Source organism: Octopus bimaculoides, chromosome 18 (genome assembly GCF_046866305.1).
Source record: "Octopus bimaculoides isolate indiv1 chromosome 18, ASM4686630v1, whole genome shotgun sequence".
Lineage (NCBI taxonomy): Eukaryota > Metazoa > Mollusca > Cephalopoda > Octopoda > Octopodidae > Octopus > Octopus bimaculoides.
The window spans coordinates 45,728,374-45,741,399 of NC_142945.1; the positions used below are offsets into that span (position 1 = coordinate 45,728,374).

Below are 13,026 nucleotides of genomic sequence, written 5' to 3' on the forward strand. Positions count from 1 at the left end.
TATTTCTCTGACAGACAAACTCACATACACACACACAGACACACACACACACACACACACACACACACACACGTGCATGCATATATATAACAGAAATTACTTCACTCATTTTCTCTCTTTCTCTTAAATATAATAAATGTGTTCTGTTTATGTTTGACTACCTCTGTGTGTGTGTGTATATATATATATATATATATATATATATATATATATATATATATATATATATATACATATATATACATATATATATATGTGTATTTGGATACATATATGTATATATATATATGTGTTTTTGTAGGCATGTATGTGTGTGTGTGTATATGTGCACACACACACACACACACACATGCACATACACATGCACAGAATCACGTATGTACATATACATATAAGATGGAATAAGTATGCTTGTAATTTGTGCCTGTATGTGTATATGTGTGATGTTTCTGTGTGCATGTGTATGTATTTGTGTGTGTGTGAACAAGTATCTTAATTAGTTTGCTTTAGGGTATATTTCTTACATTTATCTATTCAATTTTTATTTATTTGTTCAGCGTAGAGTAGAGAATTGAATTTCTTTCATCAGCGGATACCTGATCATTTAGCACCTGTATAAAAAGAAGAAAGAGAAAAAATATATATATAGTTACTCGCTTGAATTAGAAAAGGTAAAAACAAAAAAAAAAAAGGCTGATTGAGTTTTTACCATATTGTCTGCTTAGATCAATAAACACATTCACTAAGATGTCTCCTTGCAAACTACTCTGTGAAAGTCTTGCAACCAAAGTTGGCTTACACCGTTCGCATACAAAGCTGACAGGTAAGAAATGCTTAGTGGAATTATATCTCCCTACCATACGTTATTTTACTAAATAGTTATAGAATATTAAAATAATTGGTATTACATTCCGTAAACTATAATATTGGTTAACGTAGCACATTGAGGAATGATGCGGTTCGAGCATATTGTTTATTGAAAAGAAGAGCGTGAGAATGATAGAAAAGTAAAAAGAAAAATATTCATCTTTTTTTTCCTCTTTACAGAATTGTGTCAGTAAAATTTTAGAGAATTCTAAATATTAGTAAAATTCGTTTAATATTCATCTCAGTATTGTGTAAAGGAATTTAGCCAAATTTGATATATTTTTAAATATGAATGTTGAAATAATAGATTAAGACTTGAATTAAACATCACTGTGAATTCATTTTGAATGGCTTTATATTTTGTTTCTTAATGAACTAATTTCATATATCATATCAGTAAGACATATGTGTATATATGATTATGTATGTGTAAGTTTCGATATACATGTATGAGTGTCTGAGGAGTGGTATAATATGGATACACTATGCACACGCACATACACATGTGCATATACACACACGCACAGGCACACATGCACATGCACACACACATGCATTCAGTCATAATGAAAGAGCTCTCTGCCTCATAGCCAAGCCTTGCTATTAATGAGTGACCTACAGTCTGTAATTACTTACCCACCATACACCCTGTGTCCACCTCCTGACCCTTTGACAGCTACTAATACAACTATGTCATCCTGAATCTCTCCATCTAAATTTAGTCTCTATACATCAAACTCTATTTTACTTGTCAAATTCACTTAATAAGCTCTATCATATACATACATACATACATACATACATACATTATATTTATATATATATATATATATATATATATATATATGTCTGTGCACACACACACACACATACACATATATTTATACACACACACATATATATATACATATTTATATATACATATATATAAATACACACACTCACACACATATACATGCACACACATGTATACATACATACATATATATATATATATATACATACATATATATATACATTAATAATGAAGGGTACTATCTTTAGCATGCTGGTGCTACAAGTAGTACACTTCATTTATTAATAATTTTACCTTTATGGTTCTTTTACACATGCTAGCCACTGATGTTATTGTAAACTATTAACAGTAATATCCTTTTATATATATATATATATATATATACAGAGAGAGAGAGAGAGAGAGATGCATACACATGCATATATTCATATTTATGAATACACAAACACATACTCATCTGTAAATAAGTAATTGTGCAACAGGCTAGACTTCTGATCAGGGGGAAAATTGGGCCTGCTCACTTTGTCAGTGGGGTGGCATTATTCAAAAGCTGGCAGAAACATTAATACACCAGGTGAAATGCTTAGTGGTAGTTCGTCTGTCTTTACGTTCTGAGTTCAAATTCCGCCGAAGTCAACTTTGCCTTGCATCATTTCGGGGTCGATAAATTAACTACCAGTTGCATACTGGTGTCAATCTAATTGACTGGCCCCTTCCCTCAAAATTTCAGGCTTTGTGCCTAGAGTAGAAAAGATTATTCAAAAGCTAAAACAATACAGAAGCACACTGTGGCCAGTGATGTATAACATCTTATAGTGTGATCAATTACATCAATATATATATATATATATAAATAAATATATAATTTAGAGAAAAGAACCACAGTTTTTACCTGTAAATTTGGATTTTATCCTTAATATTATTATCATAATTATATATATATATATATATTTATATTTAGATGTGAGGTGGACTGACTTGCTTTTGTATTTCATTGGTCCTCCAAATTGTCACAACAGTTACTATATCAATCCAAAACAAATCTTTTGCCCCACTATCAAGCTAATGACAAACATAATTCAAAGTATTCTTTCAGCAAAACTGAAAGGAATACATTAGCACCTCAGTAATCCAAATTCTGAACAATATCTTTCATAAGTTTCTGGTTTATTGTATAGCTAGTGGGAGACAAGCCTGCTTGTGTGTGCATACACATACATACATGTATATGTGAAGGCACAGTAGCCCAGTGGTTAGGGCAGCGGACTTGCGGTCATAGGGTCACAGTTTCGATTCCCAGACCGAGCGTTGTGAGTGTTTATTGAGCGAAAACACCTAAAGCTCCACGAGGCTCTGGCAGGGGATGGTGGCGAACCCTACTGTATTCTTTCGCCACAACTTTCTCTCACTCTTTCTTCCTGTTTCTGTTGTACCTGTATTTCGAAGGGCCAGCCTTGTCACACTGTGTCATGCTGAATATCCCCTGAGAACTACGTTAAGGATACACATGTCTGTGGAGTGCTCAGCCACTTGCACGTTCATTTCATGAGCAGGCTGTTCCGTTGATCGGATCAACTGGAACCCTCATCGTAGTAACCGATGGAGTGCCACGATATATATATACTTACATCTGCAACTCAGTGTGTGAAGAACAACATTCTTTCATGTGTTCACCTGCCTACATATACATCCAAATATACATACATGTATGTATGTGCATGCATGCATTAGTGTATGTGTGTGCATATGTATGTATATACGTTTGTATGCGTCTTTGTTAATGGTTATATTTATTCACATGACACCTATCTTTCAATGCTGGTATAGGTTAGATGGGGAGAAGTTTGTTTTTAAGCAGAATTTTGTCCAGAATTTTGCCTAATAATCCTACTCTTTCAGTAATTAACCCTTAGCTGTCTTTCAAGTAAGGGATTTTTATTCCAGAGTATTTGGAAGTAGATGGCAATCAGCCAGTATATCAATAAGGAACACCAACATTATCACTGTTCTGTTCAGATACAAACACAGGATACCTATTTTTATGCACATTTGTGTTTGCAAGTATGCACACACACACACACACACACACACACACACACACACACACACACATACATGCACATTTGTATATACATATATATATATGTGTGTGTGTGTGTGTAAATAGATAGATAGATTTACTGAAAGAGATGGGGAGAGAGAAAGCATATGACAGGCAACAGGCTTCCTGTTTTTACCATCTATCTAATAGACCAGGTATATATATGTGTGTATATATATATATATATATATACATATATATAATGGAGAAATTATACAAAATGTATATATATAGATGATGAGTAAAGCACCAGCACAGTTTTGATTACCTGTTGTTATCCGTAGATTTATTGCAGGAACTTCGTAGTGGCAGTTGGGGTAACAGACGTTATTGGGTACAACACGTTTTGACCCGTTCTGGGTCTCTTCGGGTACAGCAATAAACGTCTCACTAGAGTTTTCCTGAGTCGGCTCATTACATCATTTTCTCTAAACTAGAATGTATAATTTTCACGTTCATATTTGAATTTTTTGCATTTCAATAATTTTTCTCTGTTTTTAATCATTCTCGAATTTGATGAACATATAGCAGTATGTAAGCTGACTCAGGAAATCTCTAGTGAAACTTTTTATTGAAGCACCTGAAGAGACCCAGAACGGGTCGAAACATGTGTTATACCCAATAAAATCTATTACACATTCCATATATATGTGTGTGTGTGTGTGTGTGTGTGTGTGTGTGTGTTTGTGTGTGTGTATATATATATATATGTTTTTATATGTAAGTTGCAAGCATTACTGAGTAGTTAAGAAGTTCATTTCAGAACCACATGGTGTTAGGTTTGGTCCCACTGTGGCTCCATGAGCAAGTTTACGAGAATTTGCACATTTGAACCAAATGAAGCTCATTAAATGTGTGTGTGTGTGCGCGTGCTTTCTCTTCTTTGAAAATCAGTCAGCTACTGACACGTTTCTACCATTTCTTCTGGCACTGTGTTGTCTACTGGCTTTGTATCATTGCTGTTGTGTGGAATAAGATGTTCCTTCCCTTATTTGAAAAACGGTAAGGATTAGCAGTAGGAAAGGCATCTGGCTGTAAGACAATGTCTCAGTAATACATTTCTCTAATCCTTGCATGGATGAAATGATATATAACCAAAATATGTTTATGTGTCTGTGTTTGTTCCCCCACCATTGCTTGACAATGTATGTTGGTGTGTTTACATCCCCGTAACTTAGTGGTTCAGCAAAAGTGACCAATAGAATAAGTACTGGACTTACAAAGAATAAGTCCTGGGATCAGTTTGTTCAACTAAAGGTGGTGCTCCAGCATGGCTGCAGTCAAATGACTGAAACAAGTAAAAGAATAAAAAACCCTTTAGAATTCAGACTACTCTATTTTGAATTAATCATACCTTGTCTTGTAGCTTCAAGATTTAAACGATGTGATTCTTCATTTTTAGAATGACATTGTAGAGTAGGTGTGACGGGCCACATCTGAATTCTTTGATCGTAAAACACATAGAATATGGATATGGCCAGGTTAAATGTTAGAGTTAATTTTCGTTACAACCCAAACGATATGCATTCTGATATTTATTCTGAGGATCTTTCGATTCTGAGTATTTGTACTAAAGTGAATTTTAGCCAAATTATATCAGCATGCCCCAATTATTGATTCCATTTAATTAAATTCATTTTTAGAATATCAGAATAAACCATTACATAAGAAAATAAAGCACTTTCACTTGTCTCTTCCCATTTATTTTCTTCAAGCTTGTTTTGTGTTTATTTACTACATTTCTACTAATTTCAGTTTTTCTTTCTGTGTGCATATTTGTATCACATGCACCATGTATACAGTTTGTTTTCTAACCACTATGTGATAGTAAGCTGACAGATTCATTTTAGTGGCATATCTAGAAAAAAAACGACTGCCATGTGAGTGATCTACCTCATAACAGGCTTGTTAATTAAAAAAAAGAAAAATTATGTATTTGTTTGTTTTGTTAATATTCGTGTGTAACATGTACGAGTATCTCTTCATTTGATAACCTTTGGGTTAATTGTAGAAAAAGAAGAGAAAAATTATTAAAAGTTATTGAAAATTAATTATAATGTTAATTATTTGCTATCTTATAAAGGTCATGGAGTGTGTGTCTGTTTTTTCATTGTCTGCGGCAGTCAAAGTTCTGAAAATTATAATCACCCTCATAAATCATCTGCCTCCTACTTTTTAATTTCACCCTCCTCCTCCTCCTCCTCCTCCTCCTCCTCCTCCTCCTCATCATCATCATCATTATCATATTCATCAGCAGCAGCAGCATATTTATCATCATCATCATCATAATCATCGCCAACATTCATGATTCCATATTTTTTTTCCTTACGCATCCATGATCTGAACATAACTTTATAATTGATTCCTTTCAGCTGTTCCTGTTGTTAGTCTTCTCTGAATGCAGCATCCTTGGCACTCTCATTCCACGTCTTCCTTACTCTACTTAAACCAATAACCTGGATACTGTCTTTTACAAATTTACAACACCTGTTCATTCTTCGCATATTTCTTCAGCGCTATATGATATTTTTCTCTATTTAAGCAATACTTTGTGATTCCTAGTATTAACCATTCACACTGCAGATACAACTTAATTCTATAAAATAGAAAGATATGCATAAGAAAATATCCACTTATATTAAATAATTGATTAGAATTGTTTGAATGGATCGCCTGATATCTTCTGAGGGCTTCAGAAGGATACAAAACTACATTCAAGTCTGTGGGTTTAAACTCAGAAGGCATTTAGTCAGCCAAATTTCCACTCCGCCAATTATATATATATATATCTGAGAAAATATTGGTTAATAAATTGAATTATTAGGAGATGAAAAGAGAACCAGCAAAACTTTATCGTATTTTATGTTGGTGAAATAAAAGCAATTGTATTAAGAAAAGCAGCATAATAGCTGTGTCTACTTTAGGAACAATGCCAACAATTTTGAGGGGAAGGGGTTAGTTGATGCAGTTGACTGTGATGCTTGACTGGTACATTATTTTATTAACCCCAAGGGGATGAAAGGCAAAAATGACCTTGGCAGGATTTGAACTCAGAATGTAAAGAGCTGGCACAAATACCACTCGGCATTTTTTTTGTCTGATGCTCTAAGAATTTTGCCAATTCACTGCCCTGAAAGAGCAGCCTGGTAATAACATAAGTCAATTAACATTGTATAATAGTATGACTCTTATTTATTGTACTGCCTGTAATTATATCATCAATATCAGTTTTCCCCACAAATGAATATTCTCTTCCTATTTGTATTTGATTTGCAAAATTCTTAATGTGAATTTGGGCATTAAAGCAAATCCTGTATCTTGGGAGGGGCATTATGCCAATAATAATATAACACATGCACTGGTTTAATATCACTTCTTTATTGTTAGTCAGCTGGTTAAATATCTAATAAATATCTAACCTACTAACTAATCAGTTGGTTATTTAATGTACTTGTTAAACAACCAGTTAGTTGTTTGTTTACATCAAAATGACTTTGACTAACAAACAGCTGGCTGATTGTTTAACCAGCACATTAAACAAACAATTGATTAGTTAGTTGTTGAGATATTTGACCAATTGACTAACAATAACGAAGTGATATTGAACCAGTGCATGTGTTATTATTATTGGTATAACGATCCTCCCAAAACAACATGAATATTCTCTCTTTCATTAAAACATCTTGGATACTAAATAAAACTGGAAGAATTCTTTACATAAACTATATTTCAATGGTTTTTATATATTGTTTCTTCTTTTTAACTGTCTAATCTCTGCTTATGTTGGTTCTACATATTTAGGTAATCCACCTGGATTTTTTCTTCTCAACAACTCACTGTCAACCAGTAAATCAGACATTTTACAGAATGAAATATATTGAATGATATTCCTTGTCTAAGGGGCCAAACTTCAAATTGAAGGTCTTAGAAATATGTACAAAAAACATGAGTGTGATTATAATCATTTTGTAAAATTGATTGAAAATTATCATTCACTTTTAAGCATTATTAAGTCTTCCTTACTATATGGTATTTGGAATCTATTATAACTGTTTAATTAGAATTGTTTTTTTTTTTATTTTTTTTTTTGTTTTTTTTTGTTGAAGTGCTTCTTTCTTGCTTAAAGATGACAGGGTGTAATTTTAGGGTAATTTTTCTGTTATGCAGAGCCAGATTAAAGCCACCTGGTGCCCTAAGCACAAAGCCAACAATGATTTTATTAAGTGCTGATAGTGAAATGATAAACTAGAAATTCAGTTTTCTCTCATGCAATCTCCCATAGCTAAACGCTAAATAACAGTAAATACAAAAAAAAAAATTATGTTTAACTATTGCAACTAATGCAAATTATGAACCCTTTCTTATTAATTATTTTTTAAAACTTTTGTAATTAACCATTTGCACCATGATAAATCCAACACTAGGATATCTCTGTGGCACTCTGTGTGGGGATAGCTCATGATTATTTTCATTAATTATTAATCCAGTTCTGCTGCTATATCTAGAGGTAAAAAAACTGAGTAGGAAAAGGAAATAGATTTCATGAAGATATCATTGTGTGTGTGTGTGTGTGTGTGTGTGTTTCCTTTATTTTTTCAAATCATTTGTCAGAACTGGTGTATTTAGAATGATTTGTTCTGTTGTATTGTTTAATGCATCTGTATTTTACATGAAGCTGAACACATAGTTGCAATGATTATACACTCTGGAAGAGACTGCTACCAAAAACTGCACCTCTGTATCTACATTTTCAATTGACTTTCTAGCCATGGATATGTCAAGCTTTAAGTACATTTGTGATTTTGATAAAAATTCCTGAACTCATTCAAATTTTAAGATTGTGACAAAATAATCTTTAATATTGATTGCTACAATCATTTCATCACTTTTTCCTTTTCTTTTCTTTTCTAGGTAAGTGTTCATTTAACTTTTTTGGATTTTGGTGTTCTTATAATTTACAGTTTGAAAGGTAAGTCGTGTCTCCTGTTTATCTTAGAGTGGTGACTAAAAAAAAACATCATCAAATGGAAATAAATGAGAAAAACTATTATTCTTTCAAGTCAGTAAATATTTCATATTTTCATATATTTAAAACGTTTGCAATGTCCTTGATACTATTTCATCTGAGAGACGTACAATTAATGGTTTATATTTGAGAGTTGTGTTGTTTGACCATCTTATCTGCTGGAATCAGTGTAATTGACTTATCCCCTCCCCCGAAATTGCTGGCCTTGTGCCAAAATTTGAACCAATAATATAAGGCCACTAAGCTGTAGATAGGTACCACATCACAGCTAACTGTTGTAAGTAATAATGAGTAGAATTACTTGATATAAGCACAAGCCCAATACTTGATGAGTAGAATGATGAACAAATGTAGCTAATGGGTCAACAGTTTGTGTAGTTAGTTATTAATAATAATAATGACCACTAAGCTGTAGATAGACAGCATATTGAAGTAATAAGCAGTAAGGTCCCTCAAAATTTAATGTTTCATTAATTCACCATACATTGAGACAGGCCCATTGCCAGATTTTAGTGCCTGTGGGTGCTTCAGAATATTCTAATTGGACACTAATTTGTAATTATGCTAAAGTGGTATTTTGAAATAACTGTATCACTGTAAATCTGAGGTTGCAACATTGACTAATGAGGGGGAAGTACTGTCCAGTGCTCCTCTTTAGTGGTGGGCATGTGTTGAGGTCTTCCTATGGCTAAAACTTGGAGATTATGGGTTTTTCTTTTTCACTTGTCTGCTTGAAAACAGAGTCTTTAAAAGTGTTACTAGAATCTGATGAGGTAAAGGACTTCTAACTATGATTTATTAATACAGATTCTCAATAAACGCGAACTAAATTAACTACACTGATATTTGAGCTGCTTTGATAATGCTATTTATAGTATAAATCAATTTCTATATCTGATGAGGAAAATGAGATAATGCAGGTATAAGAGTGGCAGTAACGAGGTGTACATATGCAAACAAACTTGAGCATTGTTTCACAAACTAAATATATCGTGCTATACTATGTTTATATAGGTACTTCTGAAAATATGAACTAGATAAAAATAGTGCCAAAGTGTTGTTGTAGCTAATACTTGAAATTCCAATTATGATCTTCTGATGGTTATCATACCTGGTGTTACCTGTAGGCTATTGTTAATTGAACTGGTAAAGGGTTGTAATCATTTCAAGACTTGTAGAAGAAATAGAACTTCATTTATTTCTTCTATAATTTCAAAATTACAACAATACTTTTTTACATGTTATAGTTCATAATATTCTCTATATCATATGAAAATCTTTATTACATGTAGATTGCTGCATGCAAATAAGAAATAGTGAATGCTATTCTTTATTATCAAAGCTGTTGTCTTTTTATGTTGTTCATTTTTTTTTTTACACATTCAAACCATATCACTGTATCATTCACATCAACTTTTATCAACAATTTGCATCTGTAGAGCAGGTGCCCTACAATAGTGTGTACAGTATTGATTAGTGTTATATATATATATATATATATATATATATATATATATATATATATATAAATAGATAGATAGATAGATACACACACATATTTATATACGTACACACATAAATATATATGTATTGATATATATGCACATATGCGTGTGTGTATGTATATACTCCAGCATGGCCGCAATCAGATGACTGAAACAAATAAAAGAATATATATATATATATATATATATATATATATATATATATATATATGCATGTATATGTGTGTGTATGTATATGTATGTATGTGCATGTATATGTATAGATAGATAGATAGTTAGATAGATAGATAAAGAGAGACAGAGATGATAATGAAGATAAACACAACTAGGTTTTATATATAGAAATTTGAAAACATGCATACACATATACTTATACACAAATATATATATATATATATATATATATATATATATATATATATATATATAAGGATATACAAAAGCTGAAAATATTGCAAAGATAAACACTTATATGCAAGTATATAGATATTTATATGTATATATTGACAAATAAATTTACATGGTGTATAAAAGGTACTGAAAACTGAGGGGAGAAAACTATACACTCTCCCCTCTGTTTTTTGTATTTTTTATATTCCATGGAAATTTATTTGTCAATGTATATAGAAATATCTATATACGTAAGTGTTTATCATTTCAATATTTTTCAGTTTTTGTTTTTCCTTATATATACCTACATGTGTATATATATATATATATATATATATATATATAAATATATATATATATATATATATGTCAATTCCTCATAAAGGCCTGTGATATGCCACAGATGGAGGAAGCATTATGTAAAGTTATATGGGTACTGTATATAGTAATGCATGTGTTGTGTGTAGAATTTTATGTATTTTGTGTATTGTATGTGTCCTGTATTTAATAAAGTGTGTGTGTGTGTGTGTACTGACTTTACAACTAAATGCTCTTTTTCCAAATGAAAATCACCTACAACTCATTAGATCCCTAAAGCACCTTGAAGACATTAATTTCAAGAAGTATATCAAAAGTAAATATATTTGATGAAGTGTATTCCTTTCCAAAACTTCTGATTGTGAAGAACTAAAAACTTGCCTCAGCAGATAGAAGTAGTCCAGAATGTTTTTATTATAAAAAGGAAAACAAAAATCAAAGTCCATCCCTGAATCATAGGCTTATAAGGTTGGTTTTGGTTTCTCAGATTCTACGGTGTATATTGTTATCAAGTAAGATGAATTCTATTGTATTCAGTATATAACTTTATAAAATGAATGAAGATTAATAAAGCATACAAGATTCACAGTAGTCATACAGGCACATCAATGAGTGGGCAGTCCTTGCTGTTACATGCAAAAGTCTCCCTGCCTAACGGTTTTAAATAGACCCTGTACTTCAGGAGTAAACTTGAGAAAGCAAGGGTCTAGTAGACTAAACTGTAAAATAAATCAGCAGAAGGCAAGAGAAAGCCACTACCAGTTGTTATTTCAGTGGAATGATTGCACAATAACTCCTCAGCATTCATCTGTCAAATGTGAAGTTTATCTAATCATGCATTTTCTTGTAGCTTTAAGATTTCAATGATATGATTATTTTTAGAATGGCAATTTGCAACAATTGAAACAGAAGTACGAAGTGGTGAATGGTAACTTCAATTTTCCAATGATGCAAAATGAACCATCTGTACCACAGTAAGTGCGCTAAGATGTAAAAGAGTCAATCCACCACAATGAGTCGATGTATATAAACATCACCTGGTAGAGTTCATAATGTGTTTTTTTTTTTCCTGGGTGAATTGACGTAAGCTTAAATAATCAACCTCCCATGATTGAGTCATGTCCACAGATTGGATGACAATAAACAATGTTTTGTATCAAGACAACTGGGGTTCTCACAAATATGTTCTCCCTCCACTGGATGGGATGCCAGTCCATCACAGGGTTACTCATTTTTGCCAGCTGAGTAGGTTGGATCAATGTAATATGAGATATTTTACTTAAGATCACAAAGCATTTCCCAATTCAGGAATCCAAACCACAATCTTAACCACCAAGCCATGTGCCTCCACATTTAGATCATATTACAGTGCATACACTGTGAGAAATGTGTGAGTAGTACTTGTACAACATTGAATTATTTTCTGTCTCTACATTAGAAAAACCAGCTTTTGTATAATATTGTATTGCATACTTGATAAGGGAAGCAATCTTGTATAATTGGTACAATTCTTACAGCCTTGTTATTGGCTTGGAGTTACAAAAGCCAATTCAATATAAATCAACTCATCCAACAACATAATTTGTAAAATCATCCAGACCATATTAGTTTAGCAGGGGGAAAAAAAAAACATCAGATTTAAATCATTAGATTGTTGTAAGATAATAACACAATGCAACTTGAAACAAGCTGGTGCAGCTGCAACTGTTATGTGAGATATAACTATGTAAGTGAATGAGTACAAATGATAGATTTGGTACCGCTTGTATTTCCTGACAATTAAACTATATTTTTCTTCAAAGCAAATATTTATAGTTTTATTGTTATTACTATTATGTCTCATTATTCTTTAATGTAAGAACTGAAATGCACAGAGCCAGACTGACTGGCATTTTTATAATCCACACATAGTTCTTTAATTAATCTTCTAGCAATCTGGAATTCTAATTCTTTAGCTTATTGTCTTTCTCGATTAGGTTTTTCTTGAAGGGGACTGGTGTCTTTCAATGATGAGAATAATATT

The 13,026-nt window shown here is 32.1% G+C and overlaps 1 protein-coding gene and 1 long non-coding RNA gene across 15 annotated transcripts in view; one reads left to right on the forward strand and one right to left on the reverse strand.

Annotated features, from left to right (window-relative positions):
• LOC106874003 (Kv channel-interacting protein 4) overlaps window positions 1-13,026 on the forward strand; it is a 484,491-nt gene that overhangs the window by 269,232 nt on the left and 202,233 nt on the right. The window contains exon 2 of one of the 14 annotated variants that reach the window (XM_052974217.2): window positions 8,676-8,733. The exons of 10 other annotated variants lie outside the window; for them this stretch is intronic. In XM_052974217.2, the coding sequence (XP_052830177.1) occupies window positions 8,676-8,733 (58 nt within the window). Of the gene's footprint in view, window positions 1-667; window positions 824-8,675; window positions 8,734-13,026 lie in introns of those variants that run through there. 3 more of the 14 variants (XM_089366106.1, XM_052974221.2, XM_089366103.1) reach the window with 3 other exon arrangements.
• LOC106874005 (uncharacterized) overlaps window positions 485-13,026 on the reverse strand; it is a 30,639-nt gene continuing 18,097 nt past the window's right edge. Inside the window, exon 4 of the long non-coding RNA XR_016245025.1 lies at window positions 485-611. This is a non-coding gene — a long non-coding RNA (uncharacterized LOC106874005). The remainder of the gene's footprint in view (window positions 612-13,026) is intronic.